The 23951-nt window shown below is 43.4% G+C and overlaps 1 protein-coding gene across 1 annotated transcript in view; it reads right to left on the bottom strand.

The window, feature by feature from the left end:
- Positions 1 to 23951, bottom strand: part of PLXNA1 (plexin A1) — a 376265-nt gene that overhangs the window by 332313 nt on the left and 20001 nt on the right. Inside the window, 1 exon segment of the mRNA XM_075321522.1 lies at positions 15147 to 15329. Within this exon segment, the coding sequence (XP_075177637.1) occupies positions 15147 to 15329 (183 nt within the window).

The raw sequence follows: 23951 nt of genomic DNA, 5'->3' as shown, positions 1-23951 counted from the left end.
TTCCTAAGAACAGAAAGGTTTTTTATATAAAGTAAACTGCAAAGTTAATCACCTGAGAAACAAGCAAAATGTTCGTCAGGTGAAACGATGTTGAAGAACTTGCAAGCACACCCTCCTCGTTTAGGAAACTGGCCACTGCTAAGGTGGCAGATTAAACTATAGAATTAAATGGCCATCTTTTCCTATTGTTTAATCTGCCACCTCAGCAGTGGCAGATTTCCTAAACGAGGAGGGCGTGCTTGCTTGCAAGTTCTTTAAAATCCTTTCACCCGATGAACATTTTGCTTGTTTCTCGGTTGATTAACTTTGCAGTTTACTTTTTACTAAAAAATCCTGTTCTCAGGAACCGATAGCCATTTAATTCTATAGTTTAATCTGATACCTTAGCAGTGGCCGGTTTCCTAACTGAGAAGGGCATGCTTGCAAGTGCTTTCAAAATCCTTTCACCCGACGAACATTTTGTTTGTTTCTCAGTTGATTGGCAGGACTTTTAAAGAGGCAGATTGTTGAGAAACGAGCAATTTATTGGGCCCTTAGCTCAGACTTGAGTTGGCTGAGGGAGTACAGAGAAGGCTTACATGCCCTTATGGATTTAGTAATCAGATTTTATAGTGTTTCTCCAAACTAATCATTTTATGACTTATTGCACCACAGCCAAAGGTTTTACAATAAACCAGGCAAGTCATTATGAAATAGGGGCATTTGAAAACCGCATGAGTAAAAGAAAATAAGACAAAAAAGCCCCTTATTCACAAAATATAAGACATTTAAAGGAAGTGAGAGCAATGAGAAGAGATCAGCTGCTCGGGGAAGATTCACACTGGCCCCTCTCCAGTTGATTTTAACAGGACAGATCCTTGGACGGGTGATTAATATCCGGTGTGAACCAAAAACATGAGCGTTATCCCACCCGCAGCGCTCCGCATTCTGTATGTTGTACCACAGGGGGGCGCTGCATACAAATACCCCCATGTTCAGGACTGGAAATGTAGACCAGTTCCAATAAGAGGAGTAATCAATCAAGTATGGTGAATGCAGATTAGTATAACATAAAAACGGAAATGTATGTCTACTAATTGCCAATAAAGTGTATATGTTACAGGCAATGTATGAAAACCCGGCATTCTATAGAATACCTAAACAATGTATACAATCCCTGTCGTTTTCAGGCAAGGTATGAAATATCTGCGTTGTTCTATACTTTTCCTAGGCATTACATAAAATGTGTAGGTATTATAAAAAATGACAAGAACTGCTCATACAGAACCGGCATACTTCCGGCATTGAGAGTAAAGCAGCGTATCTGCAGTTCTCAGCTCTGTAGCTGAGATCTACAGATATGACAGAGCGATCAGATTGCTGATCCATATACTTCCCTAGGGGGACTAGTAAAAATAAAAAATAAAAAAAAAAAAAAAAGTAAAAAGTTTTAAAGAATGAAAAAAAAGTATAAAAAGTTTTAAAGAATGAAAAAAAAAGTAAAAAAGTTTTAAAGAATTAAAAAAAGCAAAAAAGTTTTAAAGAATTAAAAAAAAGCAAAAAAGTTTTAAAGAATTAAAAAAAAAGCAAAAAAGTTTTAAATTAAAAAAAAAAAAGCAAAAAGTTTTAAAGAATTAAAAAAAAGCATAAAAAGTTTTAAAGAATGAAAAAAAAAGTAAAAAAGTTTTAAAGAATTAAAAAAAAAGCATAAAAAGTTTTAAAGAATGAAAAAAAAAGCATAAAAAGTTTTAAAGAATGAAAAAAAGTAAAAAAGTTTTAAAGAATTAAAAAAAGCAAAAAAGTTTTAAAGAATTAAAAAAAAGCAAAAAAGTTTTAAAGAATTAAAAAAAAAAAGCATAAAAAGTTTTAAAGAATTAAAAAAAAAGTATAAAAAGTTTTAAAGAATTAGAAAAAAAACAAAACAAAAACCTAAAAGTTCAAATCACCCCCCTCTTTTGCCCCATTGAAAATTAAAGGGTTACAAAATAAAAAATATGCACATATTTGGTATTGCCGTTCAGAAATGCCCGATCTATCAAAATGTAAAATCAATTAATCTGATCGTTAAACGGCGTAGTGGCAAAAATATTCCAAACGCCAAAATTACGTGTTTTGGTTGCCACAAGTTTTGCGCAAAATGCAATAACAGGCGATCAAAACGTAGCATCTGCGCAAAAATGGTACCATTAGAAACGTCAGCTCGAGACGCAAGAAATAAGCCATCACTGAGCCATAGATCCCAAAAAATGAGAACGCTACGTTTTTCGGAAAATGGCGCATAACGTGCGCCACTTTTATTGGACAAACTTGTGATTTTTTTTTAACCCCTTAGATACAAGTAAACCTATACATGTTTGGTGTCTACGAACTCATCCCGACCTGAGGCATCACAACGACATCGGTTTTACAATATAGTGAACATAGTGAATAAAAGATCCCAAAAAGTATTGTGCAATCACACTTTTTTTTTGCAGTTTTTCCACACTTGGAATTTTTTTGCTGTTTTCCAGTACACTATATGGTAAAACTTATGTTTTCATTTAAAAGTACAACTTGTCCCGCAAAAAACAAGCCCTCATATGGCAAGATTGACGGAAAAATAAAAAAGTTACGGCTCTCGGAAGATGGAGAACAAAAAACAAACACGGAAAAACGGAACGTGCCCGGGGGCTGAAGGGGTTAAACAGAGAAGACTGATTTTTTGGGGTAAATTAGGACTATAAGGGGTACTTTGTACGTTGCGACATCGCTACTGCGATATCGTCGGGGTCAAATCGAATGTGACGCACATCCGACGCCGGTAACGATGTGTAAAGCCTAGATGCGCCCATAAACGATCACAAACGCATTGTAAATCGGTGATCTGTGTAGCGTCGGACATTTTCATAATGTCACACCAATAGGAGATACGATGTTGTTCCTCGTTCCTGCGGTAGCGCACATCGCTGTGTGTGAAGCCGCAGGAACGAGGAACATCTCCTACCTGCGTCCTCCGGCTATGCGGAAGGAAGGAGGTGGGCGGGATGTTTACGTCCTGCTCATCTCCGCCCCTCCGCTTCTATTGGCCGCCTGCCGTGTGACATCGCTGTGACGCCGCACGATCCGCCCCCTTAGGAAGGAGGCGGGTCGCCGGCCAGAGCGACGTCGCAGGGCAGGTGAGTCCATGTGAAGCTGCCGTACCGATAATTTTCGCTACGGCAGCTATCACAAGATATCTTATCTGCGACGGGGGCGGGAACTATCGCGCTCGGCATCGCTACAATCGGCTAGCAATGTCGCAGCGTGTAAAGTACCCCTTAGTCTTTAGTAACAAACAGTCAAAAACATGAAAGAAATGCAAAATGAACAACAGGAAATCTTTGCTGGGAAAAAAAAAAAAAAAAAAAAGAAGAAAAAGGAATCAGAAGTGTCATTCCTGACTATTTGCTGCAGCACAGGAGGCTAGAATGGCATTTTAAGGATAGGGGCAACTGAGCCAGTGTCACGGATCTGCTGCGGCCTGCTCGGTCCACCTACTTTTGGACAGACCACCCCTGTAGTACTCTACACTCCGCCTGTTTGTCATTTAGGTATTCTATAGAAAGACTAGGAAATGTATGAACATCTGATGTATTTCATACTTTGACGACCCATTTCCGGCATTGTATACATTGCCTGGGTATTCTATAGAATGGCTGTTTTTACGCATTGCCGGTAACAAATATATTACAAAATCAAAAACAATGAAGCATAAGTGGCCACGTTACCAATGGGTTTTACCAGCTATTGGTGTGGCTGGAATATATAAGGCTGATGGATGCTGGCAGAGCAGCCTGCGCAGGTTCTCATCTTTCGGCAAACACCTGGGATGTCCTCCTGGGAGGTCACCGATCGGAGGGGGATTACACATAACTGATGATGCTGCATTAAGTATCTCTTCCACTCGAGCTATGGAAGATGCTGGCCGCCATCCAAGACAGCACAGCACGAGCATCATCACGAGATAGGAAGCGGAGCCGGGCAGAGGTTAGGACCCGAGGATTTGCCATGTCAAGGATGAGTTTCCAAAGCAGAAAGTAACGAGACTGGAGATGTCAAAGGAAGCGCCAATAACTTACTCCATCAGCCTCAGATGAGGAAAAAACAAAACTGTGCGGCTGTGTGTGAGGTACAAGAGTTACTAGATCTAGAAGAGACACAGAACAGGTGAAACAGTGGGATCCAAACCTCCCGTGGACAATGAGCCCCGCACCACCCACCACACTGGAGAACAGCCGCTGACCTCCGAGCCCAGGGCAGGGGAGAGGGTCCACATTACACAAAATATAGTGGGAGATAAGAAAGCAACCTGGCGTGTCCCCGACAGAGGAGCAGCAGAATGCCAAGAATGTGACCAGTGATTAACCCCCAAAATACAGACGGTGGACAAAGCTGGATACTGTGACCCTCTATGCACAAAATATAACTACTATAATACTGCCCCATATGTACAGAATATAACTACTATAATACTGCTCCCTATGTACAAGAATAGAACTACTATAATACTGCCCCCTATGTACAAGAATATAACTACTATAATACTGCCCCTATGTACAAGAATAGAACTACTATAATACTGCCCCTATGTACAAGAATATAACTACTATAATACTGCCCCCTATGTACAAGAATATAAATACTATAATACTGCCCCCTATGTACAAGAATATAACTACTGTAATACTGCCCCCTATGTACAAGAATAGAACTACTATAATACTGTCCCTATGTACAAGAATATAACTACTGTAATACTGCCCACTATGTACAAGAATATAACTACTATAATACTGCCCCCTATGTACAAGAATATAACTACTGTAATACTGCCCACTATGTACAAGAATATAACTACTATAATACTGCCCCCTATGCACAAGAATATAACTACTATAATACTGTCCCCTATATACAAGAATATAAGTACTATAATACAGCCCACTATGCACAAGAATATAACTACTATAATACTGCCCCCTATGTACAGGAATATAACTACTATAATACTGCCCCCTATGTACAAGAATATAACTACTATAAAACTGCCCCCTATGTACAAGAATATAACTACTATAATACTGCCCCCTATGTACAAGAATATAACTACTATAATACTGCCCCTATGTACAAGAATATAACTACTATAATACTGCCCCTATGTACAAGAATATAACTACTATAATACTGCTCCTATGTACAAGAATATAACTATAATACTGCCCCCTATGTACAAGAATATAACTACTATTATACTGCCCCCTATGTACAAGAATATAACTACTATAATACTGCCCCCTATGTACAAGAATATAACTACTATAATACTGCCCCTATGTACTAGAATATATCTACTATAATACTGCCCCTATGTACAGGAATATAACTACTATAATACTGCCCCAATGTACAAGAATATAACTACTATAATACTGCTCCTATGTACAAGAATATAACTACTATAATACTGCTCCCTATGTACAAGAATATAACTCCTATAATACTGCCCCTATGCACAAAATATAACTACTATAATACTGCCCCCTATGTACAAGAATATAACTACTATAATACTGCCCCCTATGCACAAGAATATAACTACTATAATACTGCCCCTATGTACAAGAATATATCTACTATAATACTGCCCCTATGTACAAGAATATAACTACTATAATACTGCCCTCTATGTACAAGAATATAACTACTATAATACTGCTCCTATGTACAAGAATATAACTCCTATAATACTGCTCCCTATGTACAAGAATATAACTACTATATTACTGCCCCTATGTACAAGAATATAACTACTATAATACTGCTCCTATGTACAAGAATATAACTCCTATAACACTGCTCCCTATGTACAAGAATATAACTCCTATAATACTGTCCCCTATGTACAAGAATATAACTACTATAATACTGTCCCCTATCTACAAGAATATAACTATTATAATACTGCTCCTATGTATAAGAATATAACCACTATAAGGCCTTGCGTGAGTCTCGCATCTAATCACCTGGCATGGCCGCTCACTCTCTGGACAGGAGCGGGTCAGCTGCATGTATTTCAATGCAGCTGAGGATCTCCTGTCTGGAGAGTGGGCGGCCATGCCAGGTGATTAGATGCGAGACTCACGCAAGTTTCTCACAAGTGTGACTCCGGCCTAATACTGCTCCTATGCATAAAATTATAACTACTATAATACTGCTCCTATGTACAAGAATATAACTACTATAATACTGCCCCCTATGTACAAGAATATAACTACTATAATACTGCCCCTATGTACAAGAATATAACTACTATAATACTGCCCCCTATGTAAAAGAATATAACTACTATAATACTGCTCCTATGTACAAGAATATAACTACTATAATACTGCTCCCTATGTACAAGAATATAACTACTATAATACTGGCCCGTATGTGCAAGAATATAACTACTATAATACTGCCCCGTGTACAAGAATATAACTACTATAATACTGCCCCATGTACAAGAATATAACTACTATAATACTGCCCCCTATATACAAGAATATAACTACTATAATACTGCCCCGTGTACAAGAATATAACTACTATAATACTGCCCCGTGTACAAGAATATAACTACTATAATACTGCCCCGTGTACAAGAAAATAACTACTATAATACTGCCCCCTATATACAAGAATATAACTACTATAATACTGCCCCATGTACAAGAATATAACTACTATAATACTGCCCCGTGTACAAGAATATAACTACTATAATACTGCCCCATGTACAAGAATATAACTACTATAATACTGGCCCATGTACAAGAATATAACTACTATAATACTGGCCCATGTACAAGAATATAACTATTATAATACTGCCCCATGTACAAGAATATAACTACTATAATACTGCCCCATGTACAAGAATATAACTACTATAATACTGCCCCCTATATACAAGAATATAACTACTATAATACTGCCCCGTGTACAAGAATATAACTACTATAATACTGCCCCGTGTACAAGAATATAACTACTATAATACTGCCCCGTGTACAAGAATATAACTACTATAATACTGCCCCGTGTACAAGAATATAACTACTATAATGCTGCCCCCTGTGTACAAGAATATAACTACTATAATACTGCCCCGTGTACAAGAATATAACTACTATAATACTGCCCCATGTACAAGAATATAACTACTATAATACTGGCCCATGTACAAGAATATAACTACTATAATACTGGCCCATGTACAAGAATATAACTACTATAATACTGCCCCATGTACAAGAATATAACTACTATAATACTGCCCCGTGTACAAGAATATAACTACTATAATACTGCCCCATGTACAAGAATATAACTACTATAATACTGCACCTATGTACAAGAATATAACTACTATAATACTGCCCCTATGTACAAGAATATAACTACTATAATACTGCCCCTATGTACAAGAATATAACTACTATAATACTGCCCCATGTACAAGAATATAACTACTATAATACTGCCCCGTGTACAAGAATATAACTACTATAATACTGCCCCATGTACAAGAATATAACTACTATAATACTGCACCTATGTACAAGAATATAACTACTATAATACTGCCCCTATGTACAAGAATATAACTACTATAATACTGCCCCTATGTACAAGAATATAACTACTATAATACTGCCCCTATGTACAAGAATATAACTACTATAATACTGCCCCATGTACAAGAATATAACCACTATAATACTGCCCCTATGTATAAGAATATAACTACTATATTAGTTAATATGATAAAGGTTGCTTATCTCCTTCCCGCCAAGATATTTATCTCCATTCTCCACACCTTTCAGAGACCTGACATTGAGATAATAAAAGAAAAGCCTACACAATACAATCCCCCGGTAATTATGGGCTATAAGCCAATGTCTATAAATGCCAGGCACAAGGCTTAGTAACCAGAGGCCTCTCATGAAATCCACTGCAGCATCATGAAAAATAATATAGTACAAGAGCCGGGAAAGACAATACCAAAACAATCATCAAATTTCTCGGATTCATAATTGAGAGTATCAGTCTCGGCCTGACTTTCTGCATTGATCTGCAGTCCTCCCCTCCCCCGATGATTCCCCACAGCTCGGATACACTAAAGACCTATTACAAACCTGCTATTTAGAGCTCAATAGCAGAAATCCGAGAGCAGTCACCGCTTGTCACTCTAGATCAGGTATCGATCCTGCCCGCTGCCCCCCTCCCTCAATCGTCAGATACATAATGCCCCCTATAATACACGGAAATTATACACAAACGCCTACACGCTGAAGGAACGTCATCTCTGGTTTAATAATTAGGGATACTGTTAAAATTTGACAAAGTGGAAAAATAAAAAATATGAAAAAAAACTTTTGCCCACTTCCATGTGTGACCCCCCTGGACTAGTCAGGGCGTCACAGGGTACTGCACGCTCTTTATCTCTTAGTGCAGGACTCAACCCCCCATAGTTCTGGGTTCCCAACCTATGGGTAGTGCCTACATCCGTATCCGAATCTCAACCACACCTCACACCACACCCTGTGGACACACCAGTGGGCTGCTGAGCTGGAATAGGGCCATCCACATAGGGGTCAGGCAGACTGGTGGGAGGGAAGTAGAGAGAGCAGTGTTAGCCCTCGAGTAGTGAGGAGTTGGGGAATCGTGTGGCTCCCTGTTTGTGGCAGGTTGGATCACAGACAGTGGTCTGGGCCCGGAGAAGTCGGAGACCCGGTCGCAGGGTATTGAGGCTGGGTGCCTAGACCTGGTCTTGGAGGACGGTCAGCAGCTCGAGTCTAATAACCAGTCTGGGGCTGAAAGCACGGCGGGGGTACTGGACCCTAGGTCAGGGAGTAGCTTCAGGCAACCCGTCAATTAACCTGTGGAGGATAGTGACTTTATGGACTGTCCCCAAAGAAGCTCAAAGATCAGGGGCACTAGCGCCACGAGGGGGATAGGGCTTTCCAACCCACGCAGCCCACAGAAATCCCAAGCGTGAGCCCTTGAGAGCACAGCTCCACTACAGTAGGGAGCGGGGCCCAGACAGCTTTATGCCAACGGGCCACCAGAACACTTCTAATTTGTGCCCGGAGGCAGGCTCTGGACCACCCGGCAGTTCTATAGGGGACGGATACCCGGACAGGCTCCCCCAAGAGGGCAGCGGACCCAGAGACTTGGTTTACCTTGTTGTCAGAGTCTGCTTTTCGTCACCAACGCTGTCTGAGTACATGGTCTTCCCCTGCTACCACCTAGCCCTGCACTCTCCTGCACACCACCATCCAGGGTCCCGGGGCCTCCCCTACCTGTAGAGGGAAATGTAATGCCCCATTCGATCTCCCCCGGGTACTCCCATCGGCAGCGGCGGTACTCCCCTTACCGCACACCACGGGTGGAGTCACAAACTCTCTCTCCCCTGTAAATAGTCCCCCTTTTCATTTGAGAGTGGCCGCAAGCCCCCGGGTCCAGAGACCCTCGAGCCATAGCAGCAACACACCCGGATCAGAGCGGTTCGACCGCTGCAGGGGCAGCACACATGCATTTTAAGGATTAAATGAATGATAGTTTGTCCTTTAAAAAAAAGGAAAAATAGGGGACTGAAAAATCATCAGTAGAGAAGTAGAGCGCAGGAGAGGACGATGCTTCCCATCTGCATCCGCGCGTTCCCGGGGCTTCGCTCAGCTGGGTTAAATGCCAGATTTATATTGAGATTTTGCTTTCCTGCTATGCAGAGGCTTCCTGGCGACAGCGTGTGCCGAGCGCCACAATCCCACTCGTGGCCGCCGCAAGACGCCTTAACACTTTGCGCACTGACACGGAGCGGAAAACGCCAACCTGCTGCAGACAATGTGGCCGAGTTAGGACTGCACTTTGGCCACTAACCCCTAATTTTTACACTCACAAATCATATACATAGATTCCAAAGATAGGGACTTTAGATTGTGAGCCCCAATGGGGACAGTGTTGCCAATGTTTGTAAAGCACTATGGATGTAATAGCGCTATATAAGTGAATAAATATTACTATTATTGTCATAATTACTGTGTGGAAGCCTGTGCCCATACACATCAGAGAGCTTTCTCCAATCCCCCTATACACATGCACGCTCATTTCAGCAGAGCGTGCATTCTTTATGATAGGAGAGGAAACGCAACCTTTGTGTGGATGAAGACCCCATCAGATGAAGGGGCTCCAGTGTTGAAACGCATGAAGGATAGGGAGGGGGTGTAAGAGTAGGGAGCCAAAAATAGTGCAAGGATATGGGGAAGACTGTGGGCAGCATGGTGGCTCAGTGGTTAGCACATAAGCCTTACAGCACTAGGGTCCTGGGTTCAACTCCTACCAAGGACAACATCTGCAAGGAGTTTGTATGTCCTCACCTTGTCTGCGTGGGTTTCTTACGGTTTCTTACGGTTTCCTCCCACACTCCCAAGACAGATAGGGAATTTAGCAACACCACTATCCCCATTGAGGCTCACAATCTAATGTATGTTAAGCGCTGCAGAATATGTTGGCGCTATATAAAAATATAAGATTATTATTATTATTATTATAATACGATTTCTACCAGTATGGAGAAAGGAGCTGGCTCGTCTCCCCTGGGAACAAAACAATCAGCCATATTACAGTGCCCATACTCGATACAAAGGGCCCTCCCATACATTAAGATGCATGTCTAGCCACAAGCTAATGGAGCGGTAGATTGACATTGAATATTGCCAAATTATTTTAGATCCAGAATATAGTGTTGGGGGTAATAAAAAAAAAAAAAACAACAACAACACACTAAAGCCCAAAACAGAAACAATGACTTATTCATACTCATAGGGAATTTACATTGTGAGTCCCAATGGGGATAGAGTAGTGGTGGTAGTAGAATAGTAGTAGTAGCAGCAGTACTAGTATAGCAGTTATAGTAGCAGTCGTAGTATTATAGTATAATAATACTAGTAGTACACTAGTAGTAATATAGCAGTATAGTAGTAGCAGCAGCAGTATAGCATTACTAGTATAGTAGTAGTAGTAGTAGTAGAAGTAGTATAGTAGTAACAGAAGCAGTATAAGAGTAATAGAGGTAGTAGTAGGATAGTAGCAGTAGAAGCAGTATAGTAGTAGTAATAATAGGAGTAGGATAGTACTAGTAGTATAGTAGTAGTACTAGTGTAGTAGAAGTAGTAGTAGTATAGCAGTAGTATAGCAGTACTAGTATAGTAGTATAACAGGAGTAGGATAGTACTATAGTAGTAGTACTAGGGTAGTAGTAGAAGCAGTAGTAGCAGTAGTATAGCAGTACTAGTATAGTGGTAGTAATAGTAGTATAGTAGTAGTACTAGTGTAGAAGTAGTAGTATTGCAGTAGTAGCAGTAGTATAGCAGATGCAGTACTAGTATAGTAGTAGTACTAGTATAGTAGTATTAATATAGTAGTAGCAGTAGTATAGCAGTACTAGTATAGTAGTAATATAGTGCTAGTAGAAGAAGTATACTTGTAGTAGTAGGGTAGTAGTAGTAGTAGTAGCAGTGTAGTAGTAATAGTAGTAGGTTAGTAGTAGAAACAGTATAGTAGTATAATAGGAGTAGGATAGTACTATAGAAGTAGTACTAGGGTAGTAGTAGAAGCAGTAGTAGCAGTAGTATAGCAGTACTAGTATAGTGGTAGTAATAATAGTAGTATAGTAGTAGTACTAGTGTAGAAGTAGTAGTATTGCAGTAGTAGCAGTAGTAGCAGTAGTATAGCAGAAGCAGTACTAGTATAGTAGTAGTACTAGTATAGTAGTATTAATATAGTAGTAGCAGTAGTATAGCAGTACTAGTATAGTAGTAATATAGTGGTAGTAGAAGCAGTATACTCGTAGTAGGTTAGTAGTAGTAGTAGTAGTAGTAGTAGTAGGTTAGTAGTAGTAGTAGAAGCATTGTAGTAGTAATAGTAGTAGGTTAGTAGTAGAAACAGTATAGTTGTATAGTAGTGTTAAAAAAAATGATGCTTCAGCAAATACAAAAATAAAAAAAAACTTTTTGGTAGTACACAACTTGAGCACTAGAGGCACTCTTTCATTGAACTCTATAGAACATCAGAAAAAAATAAATAAATAGATTCACAGTTACAAAGATTGGAAAGAAAAATGTAGACGTCAACCTCAAATCATCAGTTTATTAAAGGAACACGTCTGCGATATTCCCCACCAATGTATAGGAATGATTTCTAGAAGGCAAAGAAGTGATCATAGAGTAAGGAAAGTTTCTGGACTTCCTGTGAGATGGATCTGATAATGGAGGCAGTCATTCTCTTGCCGGAGATGGCAGATAACAGAATATAATAGACTTCATTAATCTGTGCAGCAAATGGAGAGAAGACAGACGTCGGGATTAACGCCCCTTTAAACGACGTCTCTCCGTACTTGTTCATTTGCCGCAGTGATAATCGGTATAAAACCAAATCAAGCAAATACAAATCCTAGGATCCGTGCACAGAAGACGCGGAGACGTGACAGATTATTTGGGCAATGAGAACAAAAAGGAGAAAAATAAAAAAAAGCTGCGCCCCCCCAAGTATCAGTCAGATTGATAAACGCATTGTTCTGGTGAGCCCACACCTGTCACAGGATGAATGAGAAGTGACAGCCGCTCCCGCGCTCCGGCACATCTCCGATCTGATAGTGGAGACGCTCAGCGCCACTCACCTCGGAAAATCCAACATTTTTAAAAAATGTGAATACTAAATAGCCAATTTCCTTTTTAAATAATTTATTCAACTATCAGATTGTTAAAGCACACCCTATTAAAGGGAACCTGTCAGGTGCAATATGCACCCAGTACCACGAGCAGTTCTGGGTGCATATTGCTATTCCCTGCCTAACTGTCCCTGTATCTGGTAGTATAGATAAAGAGATCTTTAGAAAATGTATTTCAAAAGATCTTTTATCATATGCTAATGAGCGAGGGGACTAGTCCCAAGTTCGTTACTTCCCTTGGCTAGTCGGGCCCATTGCCATGTTAGCACACCCCTGTGGTCGTACACCCGGCTTCATAGTGCGCATGACCGAAATTCCGGGGTCATGCGCATTGAGCCGAAATCCAGCGTCGGATGCGATGGCTGCGGAGAGGTGAGTGAGATCATCCTCTGACGCTGCCCATTCATTAGCATGTTAGCACAACCACAGGGGCGTACTAACATGCTAATGGGGCCGACTAGCCAAGGGAACTAATGCCCACAGGACTAGTCCCTGCGCTCATTAGCATACGATAAAAGATCTTTAGGAATATTTGTTCTATAGATCTCTTTATCCATGTTAGTGTATACAGGGACAGTTAGGCAGGGATTAGCAATATATACCCAGAACTGCTCGTGGTACTGGGTGCATATTGGACCTGACAGGTTCCCTTTAACCATTACAGAGTGCATCAGAAAAAAATGTACACATACCTCCCAGACAAGCGCAGCTCCTCCAAGCACATTGCCGTGTCACCAGGTCATCACATGACAATGCTTATACCGTGTGACCACACATGTATATTAGCAGCAATGACTATCTATTGCACTGAAGCATCTAATGAGCGTGTGCAAAAATCATTGTGAACGGAGGGGGAGGATCAGGAGTGAAAGGACATCGCCCACTGTGATTGATGGCACCTATGTAATCAACTGTGTAAAGGGGTTACTTGGTCATTGTAATCCTGTCTCTGCTGATAATGAGACTGCTGAAAACTAACAGGAAATAGGAGTCTAAAATAGCTGCAGCGGCCAGTGTGAAAACTGCAAGACAAACATTTTTTTAATAAGGATATAAAATACAAAAAAATTGCCAAAAATTATTTGAAAAAAATCTGTGACAGAAAAACGTGATTTAAAAAAAAAAAAAAAAGGAATTTTCTGATATACGCTTCCCTTTAAGGCTGCAGTTGAATACATAAAATATTGGTGTATCCTATGTAAATCGACTTTGTAAAAAAATTTCTTGGTCATTGTAATCCTGTCTCTGCTGATAATGAGACTACTGAAAAGTAAGAACAGGATATAGGAGTCTTGTGAAAACTGGTAAGATAACCATTTTTTTATTTAAAGACCTAAAAATACAAAAAAATTGCCAAAATTTTTAAAAAATATGAGACAGAAAAACCTGATTTATACAAAAAGTAATGTTCTGATTTATGCTTCCCTTTGACTGTATTTGAATACATAAAATATTGGTGTATCCAATGTAGTCATTGTAATCCTGCCTCTGCTGATAATGAGACTGCTGAAAACTAAGAACAGGATATACGAAATATTCTTGTGAAAACTGGCAAGATAACTTTTTATTTAAAAATCTAAAAATACAAAAAAAATTGCCAAAAATTTTTAAAAAATATAAGAGACAAAAAAAACCTGGTAATTTTTCGATGATCGTTTCCCTTTAAGATCGCAGTTGATCAGCGGCTGCTGACCGGGTGCAGCAGACATACACATTATGTCACTTTACCGCTTGGGGGACACTGATTGTCTGGGCGATAGGTATGTTTTTTTTATTTTCTGATGTCAACCCCTTTAAAATACTACAAGAAGAAATGGTGAAACAGGATCATAGGTGCTATTGTTCTCTGTTATCAGCCATTTCAACTTTTTTTTTTTTTAATGGAATGATCTATAACCTCTCTGCTCCAATGACCATCATGATATATCCTAGAGAACCTCTAGAGACATCTATAGCCATATGCAAAGGTATATCTAGGGAAGGGGCAACTGGGGTGTTGAGGAGGGGAGTGCACCAACAAGCCAGGGTGACGGCGGTATACAAAGCCTTTTGGCCCCAGTGACATACAGCTCTGTCCATCGGTCCCAGATACCAGCCGCTCCCCTTATAACGCCGCTGTGAGGGCGTCCGTGCCTCAGTTCTCACACACATCTACACAATTCCGCAATGCCATAAGAAGAAACGTCAGGCACATAGATCACAATGGCCAAGAGCTCAGACATCACAGAAGAGCACTTTGCATACTCCCGAACTGCTACAATAATGCAAATCTGCATTCACAAGCAAATGATCAGAGGGACTCAGCTCCGCGAGCAGCTGCCCCCGCGTCATCCAAAAATCATATACAGTGTATGATGGCCGATGTGCTTACCTTCTTCACCCTGCCACTGCGAGTACCGGCAAAAACCACCGTGTGCCCTCGATAGTCGTACGCTGCCACCGATGTCATACCATCCTCCTTATCCACGAAAAGCGGGGTACCTTCGATAGTGACGGTCCCTCCCAGAGGCTGATTAAAATCCTGACCGCAGAAATTGTCATCTATCTGCAGGGGCTGAAAAGGAACAAAAAGAAGAACAGAAAATGAATAAAAGACGACAAATTCCTATTCACTCACAGCAAGCAGAGATCTTGAGATTTTTATACATTTATACTGCATCCAATCTAAACAATCCTCCCTAAGAGTTGAGTGGATTGCTAATAATCCGGGTCCGGCGGATCACTGTCGGGTTGACACGGAAGTCCGAGATCCGATCTGGAATCTGGCCAATATATGTCAAAGAGGAGTGGAATCAGGGAGGAGAGAAGAGGAGAGAGAAGAGGAGAGAGAAGAGGAGAGAGAAGAGGAGAGAGAAGAGGAGAGAGAAGAGGAGAGAGAAGAGGAGAGAGAAGAGGAGAGAGAAGAGGAGAGAGAAGAGGAGAGAGAAGAGGAGAGAGAAGAGGAGAGAGAAGAGGAGAGAGAAGGGGAGAGAGAAGGGGAGAGAGAAGGGGAGAGAGAAGGGGAGAGAGAAGGGGAGAGAGAAGGGGAGAGAGAAGGGGAGAGAGAAGGGGAGAGAGAAGGGGAGAGAGAAGGGGAGAGAGAAGGGGAGAGAGAAGGGGAGAGAGAAGGGGAGAGAGAAGGGGAGAGAGAAGGGGAGAGAGAAGGGGAGAGAGAAGGGGAGAGAGAAGGGGAGAGAGAAGGGGAGAGAGAAGGGGAGAGAGAAGGGGAGAGAGAAGGGGAGAGAGAAGGGGAGAGAGAAGGGGAGAGAGAAGGGGAGAGAGAAGGGGAGAGAGAAGGGGAGAGAGAAGGGGAGAGAGAAGGGGAGAGAGAAGGGGAGAGAGAAGAGGAGAGAGAAGAGGAGAGAGAAGAGGAGAGAGAAGAGGAGAGAAGAGGGGAGAAGAGGGGAGAAGAGGGGAGAAGAGGGGAGAAGAGGGGAGAAGAGGGGAGAAGAGGGGAGAAGAGGGGTGAAGAGGGGAGAAGAGGGGAGAAGAGGGGAGAAGAGGGGTGAAGAGGGGAGAAGAGGAGAGAAGAGGAGAGAAGAGGAGAGAAGAGGAGAGAAGAGGAGAGGAGAGAAAAGCGGAAGAGAGAGAAAAGCAGAAGAGAGAGAAAAGCAGAAGAGAGAGAAAAGCAGAAGAGAGAAAAGCGAAAGAAAGAAAAGAGAGAGAAAGAGAGAGTAAGAGAAAGAGAAAGAAAGAATAAGAGTAAGAGTAAGAGTAAGAGTAAGAGTAAGAGTAAGAGAAAGAGAAAAAGAGAAAAAGAGAAAAAGAGAAAAAGAGAAAAAGAGAAAAAGAGAAAAAGAGAAAAAGAGAAAAAGAGAAAAAGAGAAAAAGAGAAAAAGAGAAAAAGAGAAAAAGAGAAAAAGAGAAGAGAAAAAGAGAAAGAGGAAAAGAGAAAAAGAGAAAAAGAGAAGAGAAAAAGAGAAAGAGGAAAAGAGAAATAGGAAAAGAGAGAGAAAAAGAGAAAGAGAAAGAGAAAGAGAGAAAGAGAGAAAGAGAGAAAGAAAAAGAGTAAGAGAAAAAGAGAAAGAAAGAGAAAAAGAGAAAAAGAGAAAAAGAGAAAAAGAGAAAAGAGGAAAAGAGAAAAAGAGAAAAAGAAAGAAAAAGAGAAGAGAAAAAGAGAAAAAGAAAGAAAAAGAGAAGAGAAAAAAGAGAAAGAGAAAAAAAGAGAAAGAAAAAGAAAAAGAGAAAGAGAAAGAGAAAGAAAAAGAGAAAGAAAGAGTAAGAGTAAGAGAAAAAAGAGAAAAGAGAAAGCGAGAAAGAGAGAGAAAGAGAGAAAGAGAGAAAGAGAGAAAGAGAGAAAGAGAGAAAGAGAGAAAGAGAGAAAGAGAGAAAGAGAGAAAGAGAGAAAGAGAGAAAGAGAGAAAGAAAGAAAAAGAAAGAAAGAAAGAAAGAAAGATAGATAAAGAGAAAGAGAAAGGAAGAGAAAGAGAAAGAGAGAAAAAAAAAAAATTGCCGAATCCGGATCGTGCACTTGGAATTCCGGTCCGCGTCGGACTCGGATCTGCCGCTCAAACCGCGCGGATCCGGATTTTTTAGGTCCGGGTCCGCTCAACACTACTCCCTAACAAATTTTGACCTGCACTGACACATTGTAACAAACTATCAGGACAAAAGAGATATGTTCTCTGCTATAGGTGAATAGATCACGGAGAATTGTGTGGACCAGGGCAGCTCACACTTTTTCTACTGGGGTCTCATAACAAATCGAGAGTGGAATTAGTTATTGAGGTTATTAATGTTGTGTCGCAGCTAGGACCATACGGCACATAACTCACTGGACAGCCCCTTATTAACAGCTCCCCTCTATGCAGAATTAAAAAAAAAACTGGATACGTACCACCCAAATCCTCCAATCTCTTCTGCATCACTGGAATAGTGAATTCTGCAGCCAGAGGCCGAAGATTGTCTGCAGCGCTTATTTGGCGTGGTTTTGTCATGCGACTGTTGGGAACCATAGACCTCATGTCAGAGGAACCATGCCGATGTGGGGGCAAGTATACATTTTTTTCATTTTATGCTGTACAGTGGAATAAGAAATGTCTAGAAGTGGACAATCCCTTTAAAAGGGAATCTGTCACCAGGTTTTTGCTCCCCCATCTGAGAGCAGCATAATGTAGAGACAGAGAGATCCTGATTCAAGCGATGTGTCACTTACTGAGCTGTTTGCTGTCATTTTGATCAAATCAATGCTTTCTCTGCTGCAGATCTAGCAGTTATAGAGAGCTCATGAATATGCTGGACTACCTGCAGCACGCCAAGTAGTCCTGTAATGATAATAATGATGTATTCCTGCCCCTGTCTGTCTGCCTGTGCCAGAATTAATGTCTATGACGGCGACAGGGGGAATAAGGCCATGCAGGCAGACAGGAGTGGGAATACACAGCAAGACCAGACCCCCATATTCCAACTCCTGTGCACCTGTCAATCATTGCTGGAACGTTACTTGCACATATTTCTGAAATTAAACATCCAATCTCAGAAAAAAGAGCTAAGATTCAGCGTCCTAGAGTCAAAATGGCACTGGCTTTACTTTATATATGAAAATCCTCCTGGCTGGTTCCCTTTAAACAGTGATTTTACCAAAACTACACTAAGCAGTCCAGTAAGTGACATATCGCTAGAATTGGGATCTCTGCCCCTACAGTATGCTGCCCTCAGATTAGGTGGCAAAAATCTGGTTACAGATTCTCTTTAATGATTGTTCCCATTTTCCTAGTCACTGCTCTTTTCAATTTTCAATCAAAAACAGTCTAAAGAGGAAATATCAATGGGACAAAAGAGACCAGGTTTTGCTCCATTTCATTCTTGCTGTCCCCCGGGAATCTTTTTTTTTTCTTCTTTAAACAATGGGAATATTTATTAAGTGCTAATTTTCATGGTCTAGACAAGGGGGTGGTGCTTGCAGGGCAATAATGCAGAGTCGCATTAAGATGCCCCCCCCCCCCCAGAGGAGGCCTCAAAGCGATGCCCCCCCCCCAGAGGCGGCCTCAAAGCGATGCCCCCCCCCCCAGAGGCGGCCTCAAAGCGACGCCCCCCCCCAGAGGCGGCCTCAAAGCGATGCCCCCCCCCCAGAGGCGGCCTCAAAGCGATGCCCCCCCCCCCCCAGAGGCGGCCTCAAAGCGATGCCCCCCCCCCCAGAGGCGGCCTCAAAGCGACGCCCCCCCCAGAGGCGGCCTCAAAGCGACGCCCCCCCCAGAGGAGGCCTCAGCGCGACGCCCCCCCCCCCTCCAAGAGGAGGCCTCAACGCGACGCCCCCCCCAGAGGAGGCCTCAACGCGACGCCCCCACCCCCCCCCAGAGGAGGCCTCAACGCGACGCCCCCCCCCCCCAGAGGCCTCAACGTGACGCCCCCCCCCCCCCCCCAGAGGAGGCCTCAACGCGACGCCCCCCCCCCCCCAGAGGAGGCCTCAACGCGACGCCCCCCTCCCCGAGGAGGCCTCAACGCGACGCCCCCCCTCCCCGAGGAGGCCTCAAAGCGACACCCCCCCCCCCCCATAGAGTACAGAAAACTAAACCCAAATCTGCCGTGGATCTTTTAACCTGCATCATGGACATACAGTATTGAGGGGATCCCCGATCAGTCTGGATATTGGTGACTGCACATGGAAACACGGTGACGGTCGGACATGTTAAACCGGCCTAACGGACCTGCCTCCCCTTCCTAACTGCATTATATTGCTCCATACTGGACGCAATTGTAACAAACGGTCAGCTGTGACTGGTATTACTTCTAACTGGACTATTTCGCAGGTAATTTAGGAATTCGCTTTTCCTATGGGTTTTAGGGCCTATATCAGATTTTTATGGCCTTTATTTAATAATCCTCATCTGACACTTCGGAGCCACCGTACAGACAGGACGCATGCCATGACGATTTGTGCATGAAAAATGACAGATGTAGCAGAGCCGAGTTTGTCACTGGGCACAACCCCTTTAAAGACTTTTTTGTGCCGCTTTTCAGAGCAGGCGCTCGGTAAATACAACCGATGATGTAAAATTTCCGACAGAATTAACCCCGTTAGTGATCCGTCTGTAAACTAATAATTATATCAGCCATTTTAGTACCACAATGGCTCCCTGCAGAGATCTGAAATTGGTTTACAGATAGGAACCCGGGGTTCGTAATAAAATAGTCATTTCCCTCAAATATGCATTTGCCCATTTCTTCATAGCGGAGGGACATAATGAGGAAAAAACTGTGAACTGAGAGGAAAGCAGCTCAATTAATGGCTCCGTAAGTGACCACTAATTTACAGAAAAGCTTTTCTGTCATGAGCAAAGATGGCTGAGGAAAACATGGGAAGTCTTGTTGCTGCTTATTTTTAGGTTGTCCATGGCAACCACTGTGTCACATCTATTTTATCGCAGCAGTGCCACAAGTGAAAGTTGCGCTATGATTGCTGATATGGGCCTCACCCAGCTTCCTCTATAGTGACCAATCAGAATGCCGCTTTTATTTTTCCAGAGTCTCTTTGAAAATATAAAGTAGGTACCGATTGGTTGCTATTGGCGACACATCCTCTTTTCCTTGCTAGATTTTCTTCACAGATATGAGTGCAATAATGGATCCCAGGATCTACTCTGAATGGTACACTATATAATAAAAGATGGATCCGGAGGAAGTGCAAAATGTATCCAAGACGGGGCAGCCATAACATCAAGAAAGTGGTGTACATCAAACATGAGATTCATTCAGGCGCACGGTGCCCTCGTGAGTGCGAGAAGTCCACAAAGACAGTGAGCGACAATTCTCAAAGCAAAATATTAAAGTAAGCCAAATGTAGGACAAGCTAACACCGGTCCCAGGCCAGACACCCTAAGATAACAGACCTTGGCCCGACCCACCAAGCCAGCGCAGACCTTGGGCCCGACCCACTAAGTTAATACAGACCTTAGGCCAGACCACTAACCCAACGCAGACCTTGGGCCAGACCCACTAAGCCAACGCAGACCTTGGGCCAGACCCACTAAGCCAACGCAGACCTTGGGCCAGACCCACTAAGCCAACGCAGACCTTGGGCCAGACCCACTAAGCCAACGCAGACCTTGGGCCAGACCCACTAAGCCAACGCAGACCTTGGGCCAGACCCACTAAGCCAACGCAGACCTTGGGCCAGACCCACTAAGCCCAATGCAGACCTTGGACCACACCCACTGAGCCAACGCAGACCTTGGGCCAGACCTCCTAATGCAATGGAGACCTTGGTTGAGACCCCCTAATCCAACGCAGACCTTGGGTCAGACCCCTAAGCCAATGCAGACCCCCTAAGCCAATCCAGAAACTGTAAGCCAACGCAGACCTTGGGCCAGACTGCCTAAGCCAACACAGACCTTGGGCCAGACCCCTAAGCCAATCCAGAAATTGTAAGCCAACTCAGACCTTGGGCCAGACTGCCTAAGCCAACACAGACCTTGGGCCAGAGCCCCTAAACTAACAAACCTTGAATCAGACCCCCTAAGCTAACACAGTCCTTGGGCCAGACCACTTAACCTACCATAAATATTGATTCCCCCCTCAGCTAACACAGACCTTGGGGTCAGACCCCTGAAGCTAACAGACCTTGGGCCAGACCGCCTAAGCCAATACAGACCTTGGGTCAGACCCCCTAAGTCAAAGACCTTGGGCCAGACCCTTAAGCTAACAGACCCCAAGCCACATTACACACAAGCTTATAAAATGACCAAATGTCTGCCTGCCTAAGCAAATACTGACCCCAGATGAGACCCCCCAATACAATATAAAGTGCCTCAAATATCAAATTTGCCACCAAAGGTGAATGGAATTTACACAACATTGTTGTTAGGAATAAATAAGGCAGTTTGTTTCTGGCAGTTGGGCTGGGAATGCACCTTCCCAGTCTAGTTGTTCTCCAATGGTAGAATTGCATTTATTTACCCTTGTAATCAGAGATAAAAAATACACATTTTTTAAAATTTTCTACTATTCCCTTTCAAGGGTTAATCTGGGCATTTACGGTCGGTTTAACACCTGCTCCAAAGTTCAAAGCACTGCTCCCCGATTACAGAGAAATTAAGGCTGAACAATGCCACACTAATCATGGGAAGGGATTTTTTTTAACAATATATTTCTGTGATAAAAGGAGGCAGCGAGGCGTTCCAGACGTGGGGAGTGTCGCTGGGGAAAGGGCAGATGGCAGGTGTCAGGGTTACAACTAAAAAGTATTGAATCTGAATATGAAAAGAAAAACACGAGGTGCAAGTGATGCATGGACAGGACCGATCCCACACCGAGCACCCAGCTGTCCCAGAGCCCTGATCAGCAACAAAGCAGCTCTACAAGTTCCAAAAGCTTCATGGAGAAAGGAGATGCCTCTCTGCCTCCTAAAAAAAATTACTAAGTCTCCTGGGGTGTGGTCTGTGGCAGGTATAAGCATAGGGTACAGAGGTCTGGGGCTGACATTCCCTGAAGGGGTCTGTATTACCTTACCGGTACGTGGTCTGAGACCCACATTAGCTTAGGGGGGACTGGTCTAGGGTGTTTGTCAACCTTAGGGGGCTGTGGTCTGGCGCTTGTGTTACCGCCTGTTCTGGAGCGTGTGTTACCTTAGGAGGCCTGGCATGGGGCTTGCGTTCCCTTAGGAGGCCTGGCATGGGGCTTGCGTTCCCTTAGGAGGCCTGGTCTGAGGCTTGCGTTACCTTAGGGGGCCTGGTCTGGGGGCTTGCGTTACCTTAGGGGGCCTGGCATGGGGCTTGCGTTCCCTTAGGAGGCCTGGTCTGAGGCTTGCGTTACCTTAGGGGGCCTGGTCTGGGGCTTGCGTTACCTTAGGAGGCCTGGCATGGGGCTTGCGTTCCCTTAGGAGGCCTGGCATGGGGCTTGCGTTCCCTTAGGAGGCCTGGTCTGAGGCTTGCGTTACCTTAGGGGGCCTGGTCTGGGGGCTTGCGTTACCTTAGGGGGCCTGGCATGGGGCTTGCGTTCCCTTAGGAGGCCTGGTCTGAGGCTTGCGTTACCTTAGGGGACCTGGTTTGGGGCTTGCGTTACCTTAGGGGGCCTGGCATGGGGCTTGCGTTCCCTTAGGGGGCCTGTCTGAGGCTTGCGTTACCTTAGGGGGCTTGGTATGGGGCTTGCGTTACCTTAGGTGGCCTGTTTTAAGGATTGTGTTACCTTCGGGGGCCTAGCCTGGGGCTTACATTACCTTCCGATGCTTGGCCTGGGGCTTTTGTTACACTCAGGGGCCTGGCCTGGGGCTTGTGTTACCTTCCGGAGCTTGGCCTGGGGCTTTCGTTACCTTCGGGGCCTGGCCTGGGGCTTGCGTCCCCCTTAGGGGGCCTGGCCTGGGGCCTGCATTTAAACAGGTGGCCTTACTTGGCGCATGTAGGACTGCATTAGCTCATGGGGTAGAGATTGGGTCTCCATAAGTTTAGTTTTTTGGGGGGTATACTTCCCAACATTCCCATCGCCAGTTTAAGCTCCCTCAATCCAAATATAAAAACCTCTACTAAAATGCCAATTTTTAGAGATTCTTTTTAAAGGCCCATTATGGAGAATCTGGTGAAAAAATGTGAGTTTGGGGGGTGGTCAGTATTTCATTATAGGGTCTCCAGTATTAATTATGGCAGGTAATTAAGGAGGTCAGGCATATTCTGATTCAGACACAGTAGGTTGGGGGGTGTCCTATATAAATGGGCATTTAAAGTGACATTGGCAATCAGTGGGGGGACAGATAAAGGGTTAAACCATCCTGGCTTCACTGCCCCTTTATTTCACCGGATGAGCCCGTCCAAACTCTGCCCAGCTGCTCTGCCTGCCGGCTTGGCTAATATTTATCATGGCTGCTGCAGCGCAGTGCCAGGTTGCACGGGCCTTCTTGTTCCCAGACTATTTTTTCTCCATGATACAAAGGACTATCTGGCAGGTGCAACCGGGGAAGGAGGGAGGGAGCGGAGAGGAAATTTGGCTTTATCCTGAGGGACAGCAAATTACGCAGCTTGTAAGGGAGCAGATAAATAATAATATTTAGCGCTGCGATCCTCGGCTCTGTGCAGCGAGGCTATAATGTGCATCTGCGGATCAGAGCTCTGCGCACAGTAAAAGTGCTGATAATGAAGCACTTTGGCCAGAGGGAGAAATGTCAGCGCTGCCTGCCAATGGGGATGGCACTGTCCCTCGTAACGGCATTTACTCACTTCCAGATCGATGCACTGCAGTACGGTAAATCCCTGCTGTGGCCAGACATAAA

The sequence above is a fragment of the Anomaloglossus baeobatrachus genome, chromosome 8 (assembly GCF_048569485.1).
Source record: "Anomaloglossus baeobatrachus isolate aAnoBae1 chromosome 8, aAnoBae1.hap1, whole genome shotgun sequence".
NCBI lineage: Eukaryota > Metazoa > Chordata > Amphibia > Anura > Aromobatidae > Anomaloglossus > Anomaloglossus baeobatrachus.
This window is presented reverse-complemented; position numbering and strand designations above follow the sequence as displayed.